Here is a 19,271-nt window from a genome sequence, read left to right as displayed (position 1 = left end):
AACAGAGCTGCTCTGCTATTGGCTCCTTGAGGGTGCCGGGTCTATAGGCTGTTCATTATAGGGAGTTCCCTGGTTTATTGTGAGAAGTCTGACCACACACAGGGCGGAGGGTTACACTCCCTGATGAGATCTCAGGCTCAGATAAACTAATCCCCATGCTTTGATAGCCAAGCTCCTCACATTGCAATCAGTCCTCATACTGTGGAAATTAACCCTCACTTTGAACATTAATCCCCCCATTCTGTGCTGTAAACTAGTCTCTGAAATGAATTAGTCCTTACATTCTAGGACAACCAGTTCTGATACATTGTAATCCATGCTCAAACCATGCTAACTGGCTTCTAACTAGTCCTTACTAACTATAACTAGTATTCATACCACCATTCATATAATACCTCCTGGAGCTATAAGAGAGATTTATTAATTGCAAACTCATCCAGGCATAAGCTATATAGAATTTTAGCTTTTGATCACTAAAACTCCCATTGTCCCCAGGCAGCAGCAGGACATGTGCTGCAGTCAGTGCTTCCTTATTCTAGATGTTTTTTGTAACATGTTGGACTGTGCATGAAAGGTGCTGCCCTGTAATGTATAGCCCACATAGGCAGCTGTAGTAAAAGCAATGAATTGATAACTGAGGGTCCCTAAATACATATACTCTGTCTAATTCATTTCACTCCAGCAGCCTGCAAATGCTACATGAACACTTTGCATGTTAATACCCAACAGAATGTCACTGTGGTATGTGTCCAGAAAAAAAAAAAAATGGAGGAATCTGCTGAAACCTTGTCGCAGTAACAAAAATGTTTGTATTTTTTTTATGCAAAAAAAAGGGGGGGGGGGGGTTATGGGACAAAAAATGCTGATTTCTGCACAGGGTGTGTTACAGGCTGCTGTGACCTGCACATTTTTTTCTGCAGGGTGTGTGTGCTTGAGTTGCACTCACTAAATACACATTGACATGTTTTTTTTTACTGCAAACTTCAATAGCCAGTCACCTGTCCACAGGGTAAAATGACCCCCCTCTCCCTCCCCTTCCCATACCAAGTGAGGTGTGTAGAGAGCTGGTAACTTTATGGGTGTCTTATCAATGGCCAGTGAAGGAGGGGTTAATTTATCATTCATTCACAGAAAGAGGGAAGCCCAGCTTCCTGTCGAATTTTATTAGAGTCAAGCCAGGAAAACCTCACTGCAGCTGGTTATAGACTGCAATCCCCATCACCCTCAGAATGCATACATGCATGACCATAAAGTGTTGCATTGGGCACACAGGAATACATACCAATCATCTCATGAGGACAGGCATTGTAATATATATATATAAATCATCTTATGCAAAAAAAAAATAACTAGGTTACTGATAATTGAGGAAATTCTTATATAATATTGGCTCATTATTAATAAAGTGTAAGGTGCAATTTCCTTGCTATATTGTTTAATAAGGGTTACATCCTGGGTGGCTTTTTTTGCAAATTCCAGCTACATTTCTTCAACTTTATAGAATTACCCACATTTTATTATGTACCCTCCCAGTTGATACATATATCAGTTAGATATAGGGACTGAGAATAATAAAAAAAATATACACTGTGTGACCTGAGAGCATGCACACTGATTAATTGTATGCCTACTGATTATGCCAACAGATATACTTTATGCACAATGATAGTGCATATATAGATACAATATATACTAACTCTGCATGCTGTGTGTGCACTGAATATGCATTGTGTATAAACATATACACTATACACCCAAAGTGCACACATAAACCCTGAGCATGCAAGTATATACACTGCAAATCTCCAGGGAACATAGACCTATTATATACACTTCATACTCACTTATTATCCAGAAATAACACGTATACACGCACACTTTATATACTCACTGAATGTGTGTGCATACACATGTATCCACTGTACATATGTATATATCCACTGACCATGCCTGTATATAATGGCTCATGTCATGCTGCCCCCCACATGTTTTCCAGCATGTTACAACCCCCACGCCTTAAGTTTGTGCACCCCATGCTGCCCCTCACCCATGGCATGTTAGAGGGTCTCCTCCCCCCTATAATGCCCTGTTTGTGTACCCCATACCATGCTGCCCACACACATGGCATGTTAGAGGGTCCCCTCCCCCTATAATGCCCTTTTTGTGTACTCCATGCCATGCTGCCCATACATATGGCACTCAGCATATGGCATATTATAATACCCTATGTTTGTGCACCCCATGCCATGCTGTCCTTCCACACGGCATATTATAGGGTCCCCTCCCCCCTCTATATTATAGGGTCGCCCTATGTTTATGCACCCCATGCCATGCTGCCCTCCCACACATGGCACATTATAGGGTCCCCTCTCCCCTATAATGCCCTATGTTTATGCACCCCATGCCATGCTGCCCACACACATATCACTCAGCACATGGCATATTATAGGGTCCCCTCCCCCCTATAATGCCTTATGTTTATGCACCCCATGCCATGCTGCCCACACACATGGCACCCAGCACATGGCATATTATAGGGTCCCCTCCCCCCTATAATGCCCAATGTTTGTGCACCACATGCCATGCTGCCCTCCCACACATGGCACTCAGCACATGGCATATTATAGGGTCCCCTCCCTATAATTCCCTATGTGTATGCACCCCATGCCATGCTGCCCTCCCACACATGGCACTCAGCACATGGCATATTATAATGCCCTATGTTTGTGCACCCCATGCCATGCTGCCCTCCCACACATGGCACTCAGCATGTTATAGGTCCCCCTCCCTCCCGGTCTAATTAAGGATTGTGGGGGTCTCCCTCCCCCCTATCCCGGTTGCACACGGACCCATTAAGAATTATTGGGGGGGGGGGGGGGGGGCTCCCGTGCTTTGTGTCCCCCAGGGGCCCATTGATGAAGTGTGTCCAGAGAGTTGCTCTGCCTCCTCCCCCAGGCCGGGCTGTTGGTGGGGAGGCCGGCCTATGGGACATGTTTAAGCTGAGCCTGGCCCCTCATGCTATTCCTCTTTCTCTCTTGGCTGCTTAGATCTGCTCTCCTCCTCCTGCTCACATCCCTGGCTCTGGGGCTCCTGCAGGGAAGGCAGACATGGAGCTGCTGTGCTGTGAGGTGGACACCATCCGGAGAGCCTACCTGGACAAGAACCTACTGACCGACCGGGTCCTCCACACCATGCTCAAAGCCGAGGAGACCTCCTGCCCCTCCATGACCTACTTCAAGTGTGTGCAGAGAGAGATCCTGCCCTACATGAGGAAGATTGTGGCCACCTGGATGCTGGAGGTTTGTTCATTTCTTACCCTGAACCCCAGGGGTATGGGGGACCCCCAAACGCCACATGCACCCCTTAACACAAGAACCCTATGTATAAAGGATCCTCACCCCCTTCCCCCCCATCCCCAGATCATGGTGGGACCCCCAAACTCAGGAACCCTTTGTATAAACTGTATGAGAGGATACACACAAACCCACAGGGGCACATACCCAGGAGGTCTGCTGAATCATGCCCACCCTCAGATGCCACCTCCATGCAATCTCTCAATGAAGGGGCCAGGAACCCACACAATGAGACCATGTGGCTTGTTCATACCCCCAGCCCTCACACAGACACTATAAGTAGGGGGACACAGGCACTTTAAGTGTGGGGCAGACAATATAAGTAGGGGTACACCCATTACAAGGCATACTCTCCAGGGGTCAGTGTACTCTGATTGAGGGCACTAGCACCCATTGTGCCAGGGTGACTTTACCTACCATGCCATGAGCACTGCCAATGTGGGGGGTCTCAGCCGTGAGTAAAGGGTTTTTTAGAGGATTTACACCCCAGTGAGGTCTCAGAGAATCCTCCCTCTTCCTGCCCCGGGTCACCCCTATGCCCTTCTCCCGGTCACTTTCACCCCTAGTACACGGTATGTACACGTATACAGAACCGGCTGCGCCATCTTCCTGCTTTCTGGCACTAATTAGCCCACGGGCGATGATAATGTGTGGCCGGGGAGGCAGCCATAAGTCCGGTCCCCCCGCCCCCCGAACCCCCATTGATCACATGGAGCAGAGGAAGCACAGCTGCATTGTCTGTCAGTAACCTGCTGCTCACCCTAAAATCGGGATACTTTTATCAAGACAGAGTTACATTTCATTCGAATTCTGGAATTCACTGTGAAATGAATTAGCATGCAGCTCCCAAAGCATGGTCATCTGAACTTTTTTTTTTTTTTTTTTTTTTTTAAATATAGTTGAAAAACTACTAGTTAGGGAATAAACCATCATTTATTTATTTATTTTTTAGTCCTATTTGACCCCTAATACACTGTTTTTGGCATATTTATATATTGCATAATTTTTTTAATTTTTTTTTTTAACAAATTGCTGTGCATCATCATCTGCAGCTTATTCCGTACTTCGCTATAAGACAACATGGACTTTTATGTAGCCACAACTCCATTAGTAAATATAAATAAATATATATATATACTGTATGTAAATGTAATGCATGGTAATATTCCCTTGGGCTGCCTGTTGCTGACATGTTATAATGACTGGTTTCTAATCCAGCTTTTAGTAAAAAAATTTTTTCCCACCTTTGTGTTTGTTAAGGTCTGCGAAGAACAGAAGTGTGAAGAAGAGGTCTTTCCACTTGCAATGAACTACCTGGACAGATTCTTGTCTGTTGAACCCCTAAGGAAGAGCAGATTGCAACTGCTTGGGGCAACTTGCATGTTCCTGGCCTCTAAAATGAAGGAAACCGTCCCCCTAACTGCAGAAAAACTATGTATTTACACAGATAATTCCATCAGGCCAGAGGAACTATTGGTAATTTCCTGTTTACTATGATTGAGCGAATTTAGTCTGTGAACGCTACACGTCTGGTTACCTGGCACTTTCGGGAAAAGTTTGGCTACTATTTTATGGCTGCTGGCTGCCTTGTGTCCGCAGCTGGAGATAAGAGCCAGTCCCTTACTTCTGGCGACTGCAACATATTGACACATGCATTCACACGTTGGGTACATTGTGTCTGTGTATATTAATATGTATTCTTATAGCGGTATATTAAAGATAAATCTGCGTGCGTGTTTTTATATATCTATACTATAAGCGTGTATTTCTAGCTGTCGTGTGTGTGTGAATGAATGTTTTTGGTGTCTCATACAGAAAGAGAAAGTAGAGAAAAGTGAAACATAATAAATTTTCCTTTTGAAATCACAGACAATGTAAGAACACCATGCTTGTACCACATGCAGCACGCTCCACTCATCATGGTGTGTGGCGCCCCCATATGGTCACATGGTGTATGTGCACTGAGGAAATGATTTGCAATTGTTGCTCTGGATAATGTGAATTTTCAGAATCACGCTGGACGTTTGGGAATGTAGTGGCCCTTTAAAGCGATACATTAACATTAATGGACTTGACTTGTGTATTTCCCTACTGTTTCGGTTTGAAAAGCAGTTGCTGCTTTGAGCACTGTCCTCTGTGACGGGTGCTTAGAGACAGGCAGCTGATTCTCTTAATTATAATAATATATATTCTGTGATATGTGTGAAGAGACAAGAAGGTCTAGCCATATAATTAGCCTGGAATCATTTCCAGTATTTTATTGGAAAGCGTCATAGAGAAGGGGAGACCCCTTACAAGTCCTTAAAATAAATTGGTAAAAATCAGTATTTGGTATTTTCCATCCTTTAATGATTTAAACAAAAAAAAATCAGCTAAACAACTATAAGAACTATCAAAGTTGTAGTTTTATAGCTTTATCTTCAAAATCAAACGATTTAATGCCATCACAGGTTCTTAAAACATATTGTATGACGCAAGGCTAAATAGAATGTTCTTATTGTCTCGTGTATTTTCATTCCAGATATTTTATTCGTAAAATCGTGTTTTTGGCATAGCTAGCAAGTCTTGTCTTGACAACTGTGCTCGAAATGTGCTTTTATATATATTGTCATCCAGCAGGAGGCAGTAGTATCATATTTATTGTTTCCTAGTGTCTTTGGAGTTCTTTGGTAATTGTTGTAACAAGCATAAAAAAATAATATATATATATATATATTATTATTATTATTATTTTATTATTTATATAGCGCCATCAGATTCCATAGCGCTGTACGATATACTAAGTCCAGAACAGACAAGTTTTCTTGCAGTTCCATGTGTAGATGCCATTCTGTGTACAATGGAACATAGTATATAACGTTTTGTACATATTGTGCTACTTTATTGATCAATGTTATTTCTGTGGCTTGTCCTCGCTCATTCTCACAAATTTCCGTCCATTTCTTTCTTATTTCGTCTTTTCTTCTAGTTAATGGAGCTGCTGATTCTCAACAAGTTGAAATGGGACATGGCCTCCGTAACGCCCCACGGTTTTATTGAACATTTTCTTAACAAAATGTCACTGAACGAGGACACCAAGCAGATCATCCGTAAACACGCCCAGACTTTTGTGGCTCTCTGCGCTACAGGTACGGGTGTTATAAGGAATGTTCTGGAAAGGCCTCACTAGCCATGATGATCATGATGCTTACTGTAAATGCACATAAAGGCCTCATGTTACAATGTGGATTACTGACCTTGGGGGTTAAAATATGATGGAAAAGGTAAGTTTCAAATTCTACGATGAGCTGGAAGGCTCTGTAAAATCTCCTTATTTTTTATAATAATTATTTTTTTTTAATGACCTTTAAATTGCTTTGTTCATGAGATCCACGTCTAAGGGTGCTGCCCCTTTGTTAATATTCACCAGCGATACCCTGGTTTAAATAATTAATTTGCTCAGAAACGCTGTTGCCTCTTTTTTTTCTGTTTAATTCATTGTTGTTTAGGTCTCATTTAATGCATTTTTAATTGGATGTAATTGGCATAAAATCTGTCGGTGTAGCTTTTGTTTACCCAGGCTATCACTGGGCAGCAGGGAACAATTACTTTGTGTACTAGGTAAACAAGTCCCATTATAACTGTGGGGCCCCAGCAATTGAGAGCTGTTGGTTCAGCCATGCATATCATTGTATGCTAATGATGAGCACCAAGGTCCTGCGCATGCACACACACTTCTTCCAGTGTTGGTGAAACTGACACCCCCTGAGGACAATCGCTCCTGACGTCTTCTCTGGTCTAAAGCTTATCCTTTGTCACATGTTCCAGGGGCGCAATCAGGGAAAATGTTTTCACTCTACATATGTAGTGTTAACATTAAGACATTGCAAAACTCCTGGTTACAAATGAATTAAAAGTGTCCTATATTACTTTTTTTTTTTTTTTTTTTTTTTTTAATAAATCTATTTTGTGTTTTTTGAAAAAAATAATAATTTAATAACCTTGCTGTTAGGAATCTAACAGGAGGAAGGGGCAGCAACTCAGTTCTGCTAATGTTAACCATTTCTTGTCTGGCCTCTTGAAGGTGGGGTATACAAACTTTCTTTACCAATGACCACATCTTAGATTGATGTCGGTGGATTGGCTTAGTTTTATCTCCTCCTGCTAACTTACGATTAATGATTTTTTTTTAACAATTTATCTTGAGGGATATAATATTGTTGGCCCTCGTTATCACCGCAGAAAGTCCTGGTGGCAAAAAGTTACAGACTGTCCTTCTGGAATGTCACAAAACATGTTTTTGTAATCACAACTGATTGCACACAGTCGAACGATCCCACCGGAGTGAGTTTTCCGCCCTCTGTCTCCTGCATTTGGAAGCTGCTTGGGTGTTGCTGTTAACTCTTTGTGTACCACAGCTCTGCATTGTCTGACAATGTCCCAAAGTCAAGTAGGCCCGGTTGCCTCTTTAAGAGAAAGAGATGTGTTGATACCTCAATCTGCCTGCTTGACCTGTTATGTGCTGATGTGACCAGTGAACCCTATTGCAGTCAGAGTAGTTCAAAGGTTTCAAGATTGTTAAGATTCCGGTATTTGATCTATGTCCTTGTAGTTAAAGGCTGGGTCGTATGCGGTGTCATTGCTTAATAACCTGCTTCAAGTGTCATGGAAATTACCTAAAAAAAACAAATGTTTGTGCAGTATAAAGCAGGTCACTTTAGATAATGTGCCCTTTTATTTTTTTATAATAGTTTATTTTTACATTCTGAACCTCCAGTGTCACAAATCATTTTGGCCTGATTTACTGGTAAATGCAAGGGTACAAGACCAGTAATTTTACGAGGGGAACCTATAATATGTACTTAATATATATATATATATATATATATATATGTATACATACATATATTGCGTTATGTCCATCCCAGAATGATCAATTTTACATTAATCTCCCTTTTAAAAAAAATAATTATTTTTTATTATTGGCATTTATATGGCATTAACTTATTCTGCTGTACTTTATAATATTATAAACCAACCTAGGCTACAATTGTGATCACTGATAGCCAGAAAGAAAATCTACCTGTTGATGGTCATTACAACAAAACAGCTGTGAGCGTTGCTTTTGGTATTGGGTTATGAATGGGCTCTTTGGCACGTGAAATAACCACTTATTTAGCGGTACAATTAAAGGTCATTGTTAGCTAAAGGAATAGCTAGTTTACTGGCAGCAAAACAAACTAAACTGTATTACAGTTTACAGAAAATCTAAAACAGCCTAAAATCCTATAACATTGCTCTTAAGGTTTTTGGTCCTAATTTTGATTAGTGAGAAGTTCCCTTTACTTTGTGTGAAAAATTTGCAATGCTGTTTTGAAAACTATTAAATCAGCACCATGACTATAGAACCATGGCCATCAACCAATAACCATATCTGGTTAGATGTGGAGCTCTGCTTAATATTACATATTTCAGCTGTTCTAGAGCCGAAGGTTAAACTACAGCAGGAGTGACCTAGGGAGATCACCTGTGGAACATACAGCAGAACTGAATCCAAATTGTAAAATTATGGTTAATCTAGCAGATCTGAAAAAATCATCTCAATCTCGAATGTAGTCACAGCGTGGCTACTTCAGCCCATGTTTCGCAATTAAGATTTAATTTAATAAAACTTTGGGAACCGTGTATTGTCCGGAAATGACCGTGAAATTTCACATTTTAGGCCTAAATTGCCCAGACTAGACCTGCTTCTAACTCTGCTTGTTTGGTCATTACAATTTACGGAAGGGTTCTCCAAACTCTGGCCCTCCAGATGTTGCTGAACTACAATTCCCACGATTCATTGATTGAAATAGATATCCAGAGAATCATGGGAGTTGTAGTCCAGCAACATCTGGAGGGGCAGAGTTTGGAGAACCCTGATTTATGGTCTAGTACAGGCATAGGCAACCTTTGGCACTCCAGGTGTTTTGGACTACACTTCCCTTGATGCTTTGCCAGCATTATGGGGGGTGTAGTCCACAACATCTGGAGTGCCGAAGGTTGCCTATCCCTTCTAGTAAATAACCCTAAAGGTGTTACGTAAATGCCAGTCACTGTATTTGCTAAAAACCCCTTGGCTCATTCCTCTATGCTGCTTTACCTGACATCAGCATGGTTAAACCTGGCAAATACTTTCTGGGGAACAGACTCAACCGCATTCTTCCATCATCATCACCCAAGGTCTTGTAAAGACCTCTGCAACCCTCTCCCTGTAATATGTGTTCTTCCCTTGTAGTAGCGCAGGTTTTCATCCATAGGCTTGGTATCACAAACCATTAAAAGGGCAATCAGAAAAATCAGCTTTGTTTGAATTTTAGAACATAATTACGTTTAATGACTAGGCTTGGGCATGTGCCACAAGGAAAAAAAGAGAGAGAGAAAAAACCATAGTCTTTTAACCTTTCCAATAATAAAGGATCACCATTTGATTGTGTCCGGCTCGTTATCTAAACAAATAGGAGTTTTCTTTCCAAGAAACCCTATTGTACACAAAGCCTTGTATACACCTTCACTTTGAGTAATGTGGCTAGTCTCTGCCTCTTGCCTATTTCTCCACTGATTGATGGGCTCACATTCGATTTGGCTGAATTAAAAGATTTTTTTTTTTCATTCATAGCTCCCCAGCTCTTAGACAGCCTGAACAGCTTTCAAAGAAGAGGAGGAGGTAAACTTGTCTGGTGGAGAATATTTTTTTATTTTCCTTTTTAGTGCAGCATGGCCTACAGGCTGCTCCGTACTCCTTCATGGTGGTAAACTCTCCCCCACTCCCCCCCCCCCAGTTTTTCTTTCTTTTTACAACGCTAAAGTTGTTTATTCTCTTTGGATGAAGTCTCAGATAGGCTGCCTGTGTGCAGCTCCCTTCTCTTTGTGTCCGTGTCAGCTCCAATTTTTCTCGCTGCCTCTCTCTTGTTTCTGAGCATTCAACAGCACAAGATGAGGCAATAGATTGTGACAATAGTGACACACTCTTCACTTGCAAGCATCCAATTACAGAGCGGAGGCCCCTTGATTAATATGCTGAAATTAGTGGCCTCTGCCACAGATAATTCCTTACTGAGCATAACAAAAAAAAATCTGCAGTTTTTTTTTAGAGTGGCCTAAATAGGCAGCAGGCAATTGTAGACAGACCAGTGTACAAGGTGCCGAATGCAGGCAATAATTATGTGAGGACCGCAGGGGGTATCCCTAAAATATTCAAGGGGAGGAGGGAAGATGGAGAAGGAATCTCACTGGTATTGCTAAATAAAGACGTCTTTAAAAAAAAAAATTATTAAATGAAAAAGTTAAATATCTTTAAAAATGTATGTACATATGACACAAATAGAAAAATGCTTGACGGAAGAATTTTTAAGAAGAATAGCCTAGTAAACAATAAATTTGCCTTTCAGACACGTTCTTTACATACCACTGGAACAGGTGATTTGTATAAATTTTAGATGTTTTGTGTCATATGTAAATACCTTTTTAAAGGTGAGACACATACCTGTAATATTTATTGAATTTTACAATTTTGTGATACTGTAATCCCCAACCCTTCTCATAGCTGTATGTTTGAACCTTTTAAAGTTTTGTTTGTTTGTTTGAATGTTTGTTATTGTTTGTCCTGAATGTTCCTCGGCGATCTGTACAGTAAAACTGTATTCTTTCTTGGTGACAAATGGTGACCCACAGTCAGAGTTCTGAGTTTTGTTCTTTTGCTATTGAGGCAGTATGAATGAAAGTAACTGCTCACAGCATTAAGTGATCTGTTCAATACTGTTGGGGTGCAAGACGCAGGGAAATGAGATTAAAACTAATTTTTTTTATTTGTTTCATAGGCCAATAGTACTTAAAGGACCACTCTAGGCACCCAGACCACTTCAGCTTAATGAAGTGGTCTGGGTGCCAGGTCCAGCTAGGGTTAACGAATTTTTTTATAAACATAGCAGTTTCAGAGAAACTGCTATGTTTATCAATTAGTTAAGCCTTCCCCTATTTCCTCTAGTGGCTGTCTCACTGACAGCCGCTAGAGGCGCTTGTGTGATTCTCACTGTGAAAATCACAGTGAGAGCACGCAAGCGTCCATAGGAAAGCATTATGAATGCTTTCCTATGTGACCGGCTGAATGCGCGCGCATTCAGCCGACGGGGAGGAGAAGAGGCGGATCGGAGGAGGAGAGCTCTCCGCCCAGCGCTGGAAAAAGGTAAGATTTAACCCCTTTCCCCTTTCCAGAGCCGGGCGGGAGGGTGTCCCTGAGGGTGGGGGCACCCTCAGGGCACTCTAGTGCCAGGAAAACGAGTATGCTTTCCTGGCACTAGAGTGGTTCTTTAAACTAGAAAAGTTGTGTGTGTGATATTGTTATTTTTTTTTTGTCAATTTCCTAAAAAAATAAATTTTGTTAAGAAAACTCCCACTTTTAACAGATAAATCTGTGGCTATGACGTGCAGAAAGTGCTATATACACTAGAGATTCATCCAGTGTTATGTATCCGCTGTTGTTTGATCTCAGAGCAGAATCTTACACATATATCAAAGGACAGATGTTTCCAGCAATCATGGCAGATATACAATATATCATCAGATCCTGATATCCTGTTTATTCCTTTAAACTCATTCTGACTATTTTAGGACAGTGTGGTGCGTTACGTGACGATTATGTTGATTGAAACAAGTGAAATATTTGTTTCACCTTTTAATTATAAATCTCTTAATGCCTGACACATTCTTACATTTAATTGTCGAGTCACAAATCCTCCTTAGCGACTTCCAGTGGGGTGTGGATTCCACCCCAGAGGCACATGTCTGAATCTGCATGACCCAAAATGCTCAACTTGTTTTGAATACATTTTGGAAATTCCAACCAAGAGAGAAAACTAGTTCAGTGTTATGGAGGCATTACCGGGTCAGCTTTGATTACTATACTTTGCGGTTTTTTAAAACTGTTTTCACTGTGTTGTTTTTGATGATGGATTAGATGTCACCTTCAGTCACAGACGCTCTTCCTTCATGGAAGCTGTCGTCCCAAAGCAGCAGGGGTAGATTATATTCCGCTTTATCGCACTATGGTTCGTGAGGCAGGGTAGTTATCGCAATGACATTATGCCAATCGGCCTGATTCACTGACTAACTCAATACATTTTAAACGTCCTTGTGTGGCTAAAGGGTAAAACGTGTTTTTTAAAAAGCTGAAATATTCCTAAGAGTACAGCATGAGACCCTGTATTGGAGTTGCATTGCCTTAACAGGAAACACAAGGCTGGCTTTGTAAAGACCTACAGCAGTGCAGCTTGGATAGGGTCCCAGTGCCGTAGTGGTATTGTGTCATATCAGAGTGCAACTGATTACTGACTGTTCTTAGACCCCAGACACTTAGCCCTGGTTTATTATATTCAGCCTGTGTTGTCAAGATGGATGTGAGCCAGTGACTAGCAGTCAGATACTTACAAAGGATTTCTAAGGTGTGAATATGGCTAGTGTGGGCAACTGCTGGTTTGTCAAAAGCATTAAGATATTTATGACCGTCTGCTTGCTGTCAGATTGGGACCTTTGAGACAATCAAGACTCTTTAAATCTCAATGCCGAGTCTGAATGGAACTAAGAAGTAAAAAGTGCATTACCAGGTCACATTGAATAAGCTGGAAAGCGAAAAAAAGGAGTGTCAACAGAGACATAAAAGTGTGATGACTTTTGTTCCTCGCATTGCACTAGCCCGTTGAATAGAGGATGCGATACACGCTTCTCTTTGGAATTAGAGGCTTTTGTATAACAAAATTTTTTACTAAATTACCATTTTAGCACAAAATGTTTGTGGGAAAAAAGACAACCGGATGAATTTCCAAACTTTAAATAATGCATAGTCTGAGACTAAAAACAGTAATCACATTAAACCATAGCTTTCTCTGTGCTGGCAATTAGGATACATTTTGTTTTATAAAAGGCTTTTAAAATGTAAGACTTGGATTGCAGTACGCAATGTTCCCACTCGTTTTAACATTTGTGTTTTTTTCCTTACTGTCTCCTTTTTAGATGTAAAGTTTATATCAAATCCCCCTTCCATGGTTGCAGCGGGCAGCGTAGTGGCGGCAGTACAGGGTCTGAATTTGGGGAACACGGACAGTGTGCTCTCTTCTCAACACCTCACTCTTTTCCTATCACAAGTCATCAAATGCGACCCGGTAAGTCATTAATTTTTTCTATCTGTTTTGTTTTGTTGGGCATAGGGCAAACAACAAATTTTAGGGTAATCTAAAACAACTTGGTGAAAACTATTCATGTATCCAAAATTCTATACTTTTAGACAGTTGCTAGGCATTAGACAATCATACTGCAGCTTCCATCACTCTAGAACCAGGCTGTGTAGGGGTAGGAGAACAACAAAAGTTGGGAATCGATGGCTTCTTAGTCCTCCGATTAGATAATATACATGATGGGACACAAATAAGACCTTGGAGGTCAGATAAGTTTTATTTCTGTACAGAGATATATGGGTAGTCCTTCACAGTTGTCAGTTAATGGAATAATCCGGTTTGACAATGTGCTACCAGATGATTAGCAAGCAGATACAATTATTCTGCTAAAATCTCTGTCTTCGTAAAGAGCACATATGGGGGGGAGACGACTTGCAAGATGGAAAGATTTTAGGAAAGAGGGACTTGGTGGCATCTCTAACCTTGAATGGAAGACTTCCCAGGATTCTATTGTCCTGTACCGTGTGAAGGACCTTTGTTAAGAGGTCTTTAATGATCTCATTTAGTTTATAGTAGCTGGTATTCCGTCCCCGCAGGAGGGGTGCTGCCATCAGCATTCTCCTTGTGCCCTCTGGCCTTGTAGAGTTGCACCTTGGTAACTCGAGAACACTGAACATTCCCTACAGTGAATGAGGCCAGGAAAGAATTTCACAAGGAAGAGTGGAAGTCAGTGATCCGTAGCATAATGCTATGAAGTTGGGGTCAACCTCCACTTTGTTCTCTAACAATGCCTCTGCCCACTAAAAGAAAGCATTAAAAAGTCCTTGTGAGGTCTACAGGCACTGGTTAACGAGGCACACACCTCAGGAGTTACGACCTAGGGAGAAAAAAAAATTGCATTAAGGAAGCAGAAAGAAAGAAAACTGTAAAATAAAGGCCAAACTAGCAAAATTGGCAATTTTGCTGATTTGGAGGTTTTGTCTAAATTTGCTCTTTAATTTACATAGTGGTTTTCAGTAATTATAGGTAGATTGAAGCCTTTATTTGAATGGATAAGGAGCCGTGTGGTTTTTTGGGGGTTTTTTTTAATCCTAAATTTCTAAGAAATGTTATATTTGTTTTCTTGATATATCTAAAAAGCTTTAATCCTCTTAATTCTGGCACATTTGCATATTTTTTGTATATCTGCTGCTATAAGCAAGTCCTTGCTTTTCACAGAGAGTTGCATGTTTTTTTCATTTTCCTGTCTGTCTCCTGACACAGTCTAATCCATTGCACTGTGGTTGGCATAAAATGTCCCTGCCGCAGGAACTATTAGCCAGGGATAGTTGGCTTTGAATCATGTAATTAATCTAGAAAGGGCTTAAAACTGAGCACTCCATGGGCAGCAAAAATCTGATCAGCGAAGCAGAAAAGTTGTTGGCACAAAATTTCAAAGCAAATCTTAAGTGTTCTGTTGTTCCTGTCCCAGCGATTTTTGCTTCTGACCGCAGAGGTCTCCTATGTAGGACAATGTACGCACTTCACTGGGGATTAGGAAATTTTGTTAGGGCTACTGGTAAAAAGATCATTGTTACATTGTTTGTTTATCCAAGAGCAGGTTTGTTGTATTACTGGGGGTAATATGAAATTTAAGGGAATTTCATGTAAACTGTAGGCAATTCATGATCAGATCTACACTTGGGGAAAGTGCAACTAGCCTTCTCTGTGACTAAACACACTGGGTGTTTCAAAGGATTAGAGGGGCTTTGTTGTCTATTGTTTCCAAATGTGGGGTTCTGATGTTCTTTAAATATTGAAAGTAGCATAATGTACTGTGATTTGTACAACGCTACGGAATCTGATGGCGCTATATAAATAATGAAATAATAATAATAATAATTAGCAAAGGTCAGCCATGTACCAATATAAAAAGTGTGTTAGACAAGACACAACTCTGAAACAGATTGTATCTCTCTGCATAAAGTTATTAAAAGGTACGAAAAGGGCTGGGTAGACAAAACCTTCCAGCACAAACTTTCGCAGACTTGGAGCAGCGTTACGGATGTTATGCAAGAACGTTCTCCCGGTGGTGTAAGACATTAGGTGCACATTAGAAAGCATCTCGTAGGAAACAAATTTTGATAAATACAATGTATACACTTGCTGAGGACTTTTGCTTGCATTTTATATGCATTTTGTGGATGACAGAGTCTCTTTAAGTTACTCTATTGAAGAAATTCACCAAATTAGAAACAGATGCTTGTGGCTAGATTTTGTACTTATCCACTTCCAACACATCCTGTACTTAAAGCTGTGTATTAAACAGAAATATGCTTACAAACGTATCAGCATATACAGTCGGTGGAAATTAAAAGTGTTTCCAATACCATTGCCTTGTTTGAGTTAACACTGGCAAAAAATGGTTTGACATCTTTTTTTAATCTCCTTATATTACCATTGGAAATATATAGGGTTAGCATTGGTCAATAAACCCATTGGGTATTACAGAGACCCAATTCAAGTATATTCAGCTCAGAAATTTGGTGAACTTCTCGTCATGTGGGTTGAAATAACAATTTTGTTTAACAAGAGTTAAAAGTCGGAACATGTACCATTGATTCCTGATTCTCCTTGTGCGGTGTGTTATAAAGGTTTTGGTAGCAGAAAACTGGGTCAGAGTTCCTAAAAATCAAAAGAATGTACCTACTTGTTACACTGGTTTAATGGAAAATGATCCTCTTTAAACCGTTGCCCCACTTCTTTTAGCAGCACAGACCTGTTGTATCTACTTAAAAACACACAAAATGTTTCAGTTGAGTTTGTTTTGGAAGGTATATATGTATCACCCATGGTAACATTTCACGTCTCCTTTCTTTATCCAAGGACTGTTTACGGGCATGCCAAGAACAGATTGAATCTCTTCTGGAGTCGAGTTTGCGCCAAGCTCAACAGCCACACAGTTTGTCCACAGACACAAAGACAGTGGTCGACGAAGCGGACCTTTCCTGCACCCCAACGGATGTTAGGGATGTGAACATTTGATACACTTGTGTCACGGACTTATTTCACCATGGAGTGCGCATGGCAAAGTCTTTTTGGATTGAAGTGCGACCAGGCTCATCACTTGGAGCCAAACCTCTGGACATTGTAAAAAACAAAAACAAAAAAAAACAGGCAGGCAAACATCGCTTCTTCTGACTGTTCCACCTGTGACCTTAAACAACAAAAATCAAATAATACCCAAAAACTTTTCACAAAAAAAAGGTTAAAAAACAAGAAAAAATAGTATTTGCATAAATCTCTGCGGGTTTGTGCTACAAAAAGAGGATTTTTATAAGACAATAATCACTTAGTTTTATTTTTATAGTGTTCATGTCTTTATGTTGTAAAAATAGGCATTAACACATGACAAATGTCTCCAGGGGAGGTACTAGTTTTGATTCATTACATGCAATATAGCCATTTTTTAAGTAGAAGAGGTTGTTTTTAGATAGAAATATATAAATATATATCTTTATTTTCCTAAAATATCTGTCCCTTTCATGCAGTTTAGGCGTCTATATCTTGCTTGCTGTTGCATGTAGTCACTTTATTACTCATTTTTCTATTTTATTGTAGTCGAATATCCTCTTCACTTTAAAAATGGTTACTGCAACGCAGAGGGTTGCGAACCCTTCTGTAAAAATTACAATAGTGTATCTTTAGTATAGTGTATTACTATATGTTAATCATTTGTGTTTGTGGATTACCTGTGTATAGGGCTTGGAAGGTGCCAGTCTAGAATTGCCTCAAGGTATAGTTGAATGCCCATATTATACTCTATTATAAAGAGAAACGGACATAGTGAACATAATATATTATATTTTTATAATCTTCATTTTGTTTTAGCTGCCTGCGTATGAAGAGCTGGTATCATTCAGTGGTTCTGAAGCCTATACGTGTCGGGTTAAATCCACAGCCTAGATTGTTCTAGATTCTAATACCATTCTATTTCAAAGCACTTTGGGTCTATTAAGTATGGCAAATAATGTTGTTTTTACGTGGGAATCAACAAAACTGAATGGTTTGGAAATACTTTTGGTGCTTATATGCAACCGCAGATGCAAAGCGAGTGCTTTCTGTTTTTTTTTTGTTTTGTTTTTTGTTTTTTTTCCTTAGGATAAAAAAAAAAAAAATAGGATGATTTAGCTTTTGCACCATAAACTGCTTCTGTGTGTCTTTGTAGAAGTGGTGACATTTAGAAATTATGTTGGTGCAGGTTTAATTTGTGGCTTTATGTTTTCACATAAAGGGCAAGATTTTTTATTTTTTTTTTAAAGGCTTTATCTCAAGTTAATATTGAACGAAAGCTTTTTTTTTTTTTTTTTTAAACACTAAACTATGATAATTTATAGCTAAGGCTAAAATAAATATTTATTGCAGAATATCCCGCACAAGGCCAGTATAATCTGTCAAATGAAAAATGCAATTTTCCTTTTTTTTTTTTTTTTTTATTATTGAATAATTACCGTTATACCCCTCAATGATGGAGAGAATAAACACAGCATTAAAAGCCCAGTTAGGGGCCACGATGCTGCATAGATAAGTTGTGGATTTGGTATATTTAAAATTTAAATGAATCAATTTGAAAGAATTTCCCCTTTTTTATTTTGTTCGTATTTCCCCCCCCCCCCCAAAAAAGTAGGAAATTTGCACAACATGGCTGTATCATGTCCTTTTTTTATCGTAGAGAATAGTTTTGATGGGAAACAGGATGGAATTATGGTAGGAGTATTTAATGAGCTATATATGTAAGAACTTGCCCTTAAAAATGATTGTAAAATTAAGGAGAAAAAAAAATGGAGTTGTTCTCCAGTTTCATTTAAGCTGCTATAAAAATGTTCCCAGCACCGTTTTCGAAAAACAAATTTTACAGTGCTTTTCTGTATCTATGTCATTGTGTTTTGCTGCTATTGTGTGGATTAGTCCTTATTTTGTTTTATGTTTTCTTCTTATTTTTTTTAATTTTTTTTGTTTTTGTTAATGTCATATACTGCCATTTTCTAGAATTGAATTTTCTCATAGAAAATTATATTATGAACATCATGTATTTTTTTTTTTTTTTTTTTAGGTTTTGTATGTGATCAATTTTTACCTTAATGTGATTACTGCTCTATTCCAAAAAAAAAAAAAAAAGGTTCTTGTTTCACAATACCTCATGTCTAATTTTACCACTTAGACCAGGTATCGTGTGCTCAGTGTCTCTTTGTCCTAGTGTTAGTTAAAATTGGAATGGGGCTCCAGAAAGAGATTGCGTTGGATTTTTTTCATGTGCAAAGGAAAAAAAAAAACCCGGCAAAAATGCTTTTAGATGAACAAAACATGTTCTTTTATGGAGAAGGGTATGTAATGTGGGTCTTATATTGATGGCCGAGGTGTAACCAGCGGCATAACCTGTATTTACGACCCTTATTTTAGATGTTTTTGTGTCATTCTACAAACACAAAACCATAGAGACTGTGGATTCTGCAGTTTATTTGCCAAATTGAAAGTTCCCCTCTGTTATAATTCTTCATACTCAATGGCCATTACTCAGAGGTATAAGAACTTTAACCAGGTTATAACTGGCAATCCTGTTGTCCCACCATTTTTTTTAATACACTGAAGTTCATCACATCCTGGTGGACAAATACCTATCTTCGTAGGACAAGGCATTGTTCTGCTCTGGTCTGGTTACACCTCCAACCAAAATTTAAAGTTGACATGTAAA

The 19,271-nt window shown here is 39.6% G+C and overlaps 1 protein-coding gene across 1 annotated transcript; it reads left to right on the top strand.

Annotated features, from left to right (window-relative positions):
• Positions 1 to 3,002: 3,002 nt before the first annotated feature.
• Positions 3,003 to 18,192, top strand: CCND1 (cyclin D1). Its single transcript, XM_063438345.1, has 5 exons — positions 3,003 to 3,299; positions 4,614 to 4,829; positions 6,322 to 6,481; positions 13,380 to 13,528; positions 16,406 to 18,192. Exons 1-5 carry the CDS (start codon positions 3,108 to 3,110, stop codon positions 16,562 to 16,564), a joined length of 876 nt encoding a protein of 291 aa, XP_063294415.1. The 5' UTR covers positions 3,003 to 3,107; the 3' UTR covers positions 16,565 to 18,192.
• Positions 18,193 to 19,271: the final 1,079 nt, after the last annotated feature.

The sequence above is a fragment of the Pelobates fuscus genome, chromosome 12 (genome assembly GCF_036172605.1).
Source record: "Pelobates fuscus isolate aPelFus1 chromosome 12, aPelFus1.pri, whole genome shotgun sequence".
In the NCBI taxonomy this organism is placed as follows: Eukaryota; Metazoa; Chordata; class Amphibia; order Anura; family Pelobatidae; genus Pelobates; species Pelobates fuscus.
This window is presented reverse-complemented; position numbering and strand designations above follow the sequence as displayed.

Bases quoted from the DNA above. Each gene is read 5' to 3' on its own strand.
- CCND1 (XM_063438345.1), top strand. From the start codon at position 3,108: ATGGAGCTGCTGTGCTGTGAGGTGGACACCATCCGGAGAGCCTACCTG. The intron at 4,830-6,321 runs GTAATTTCCTGT...CTTTTCTTCTAG, and splicing joins TCAGGCCAGAGGAACTATTG to TTAATGGAGCTGCTGATTCT. The intron at 13,529-16,405 runs GTAAGTCATTAA...TCTTTATCCAAG, and splicing joins AAGTCATCAAATGCGACCCG to GACTGTTTACGGGCATGCCA.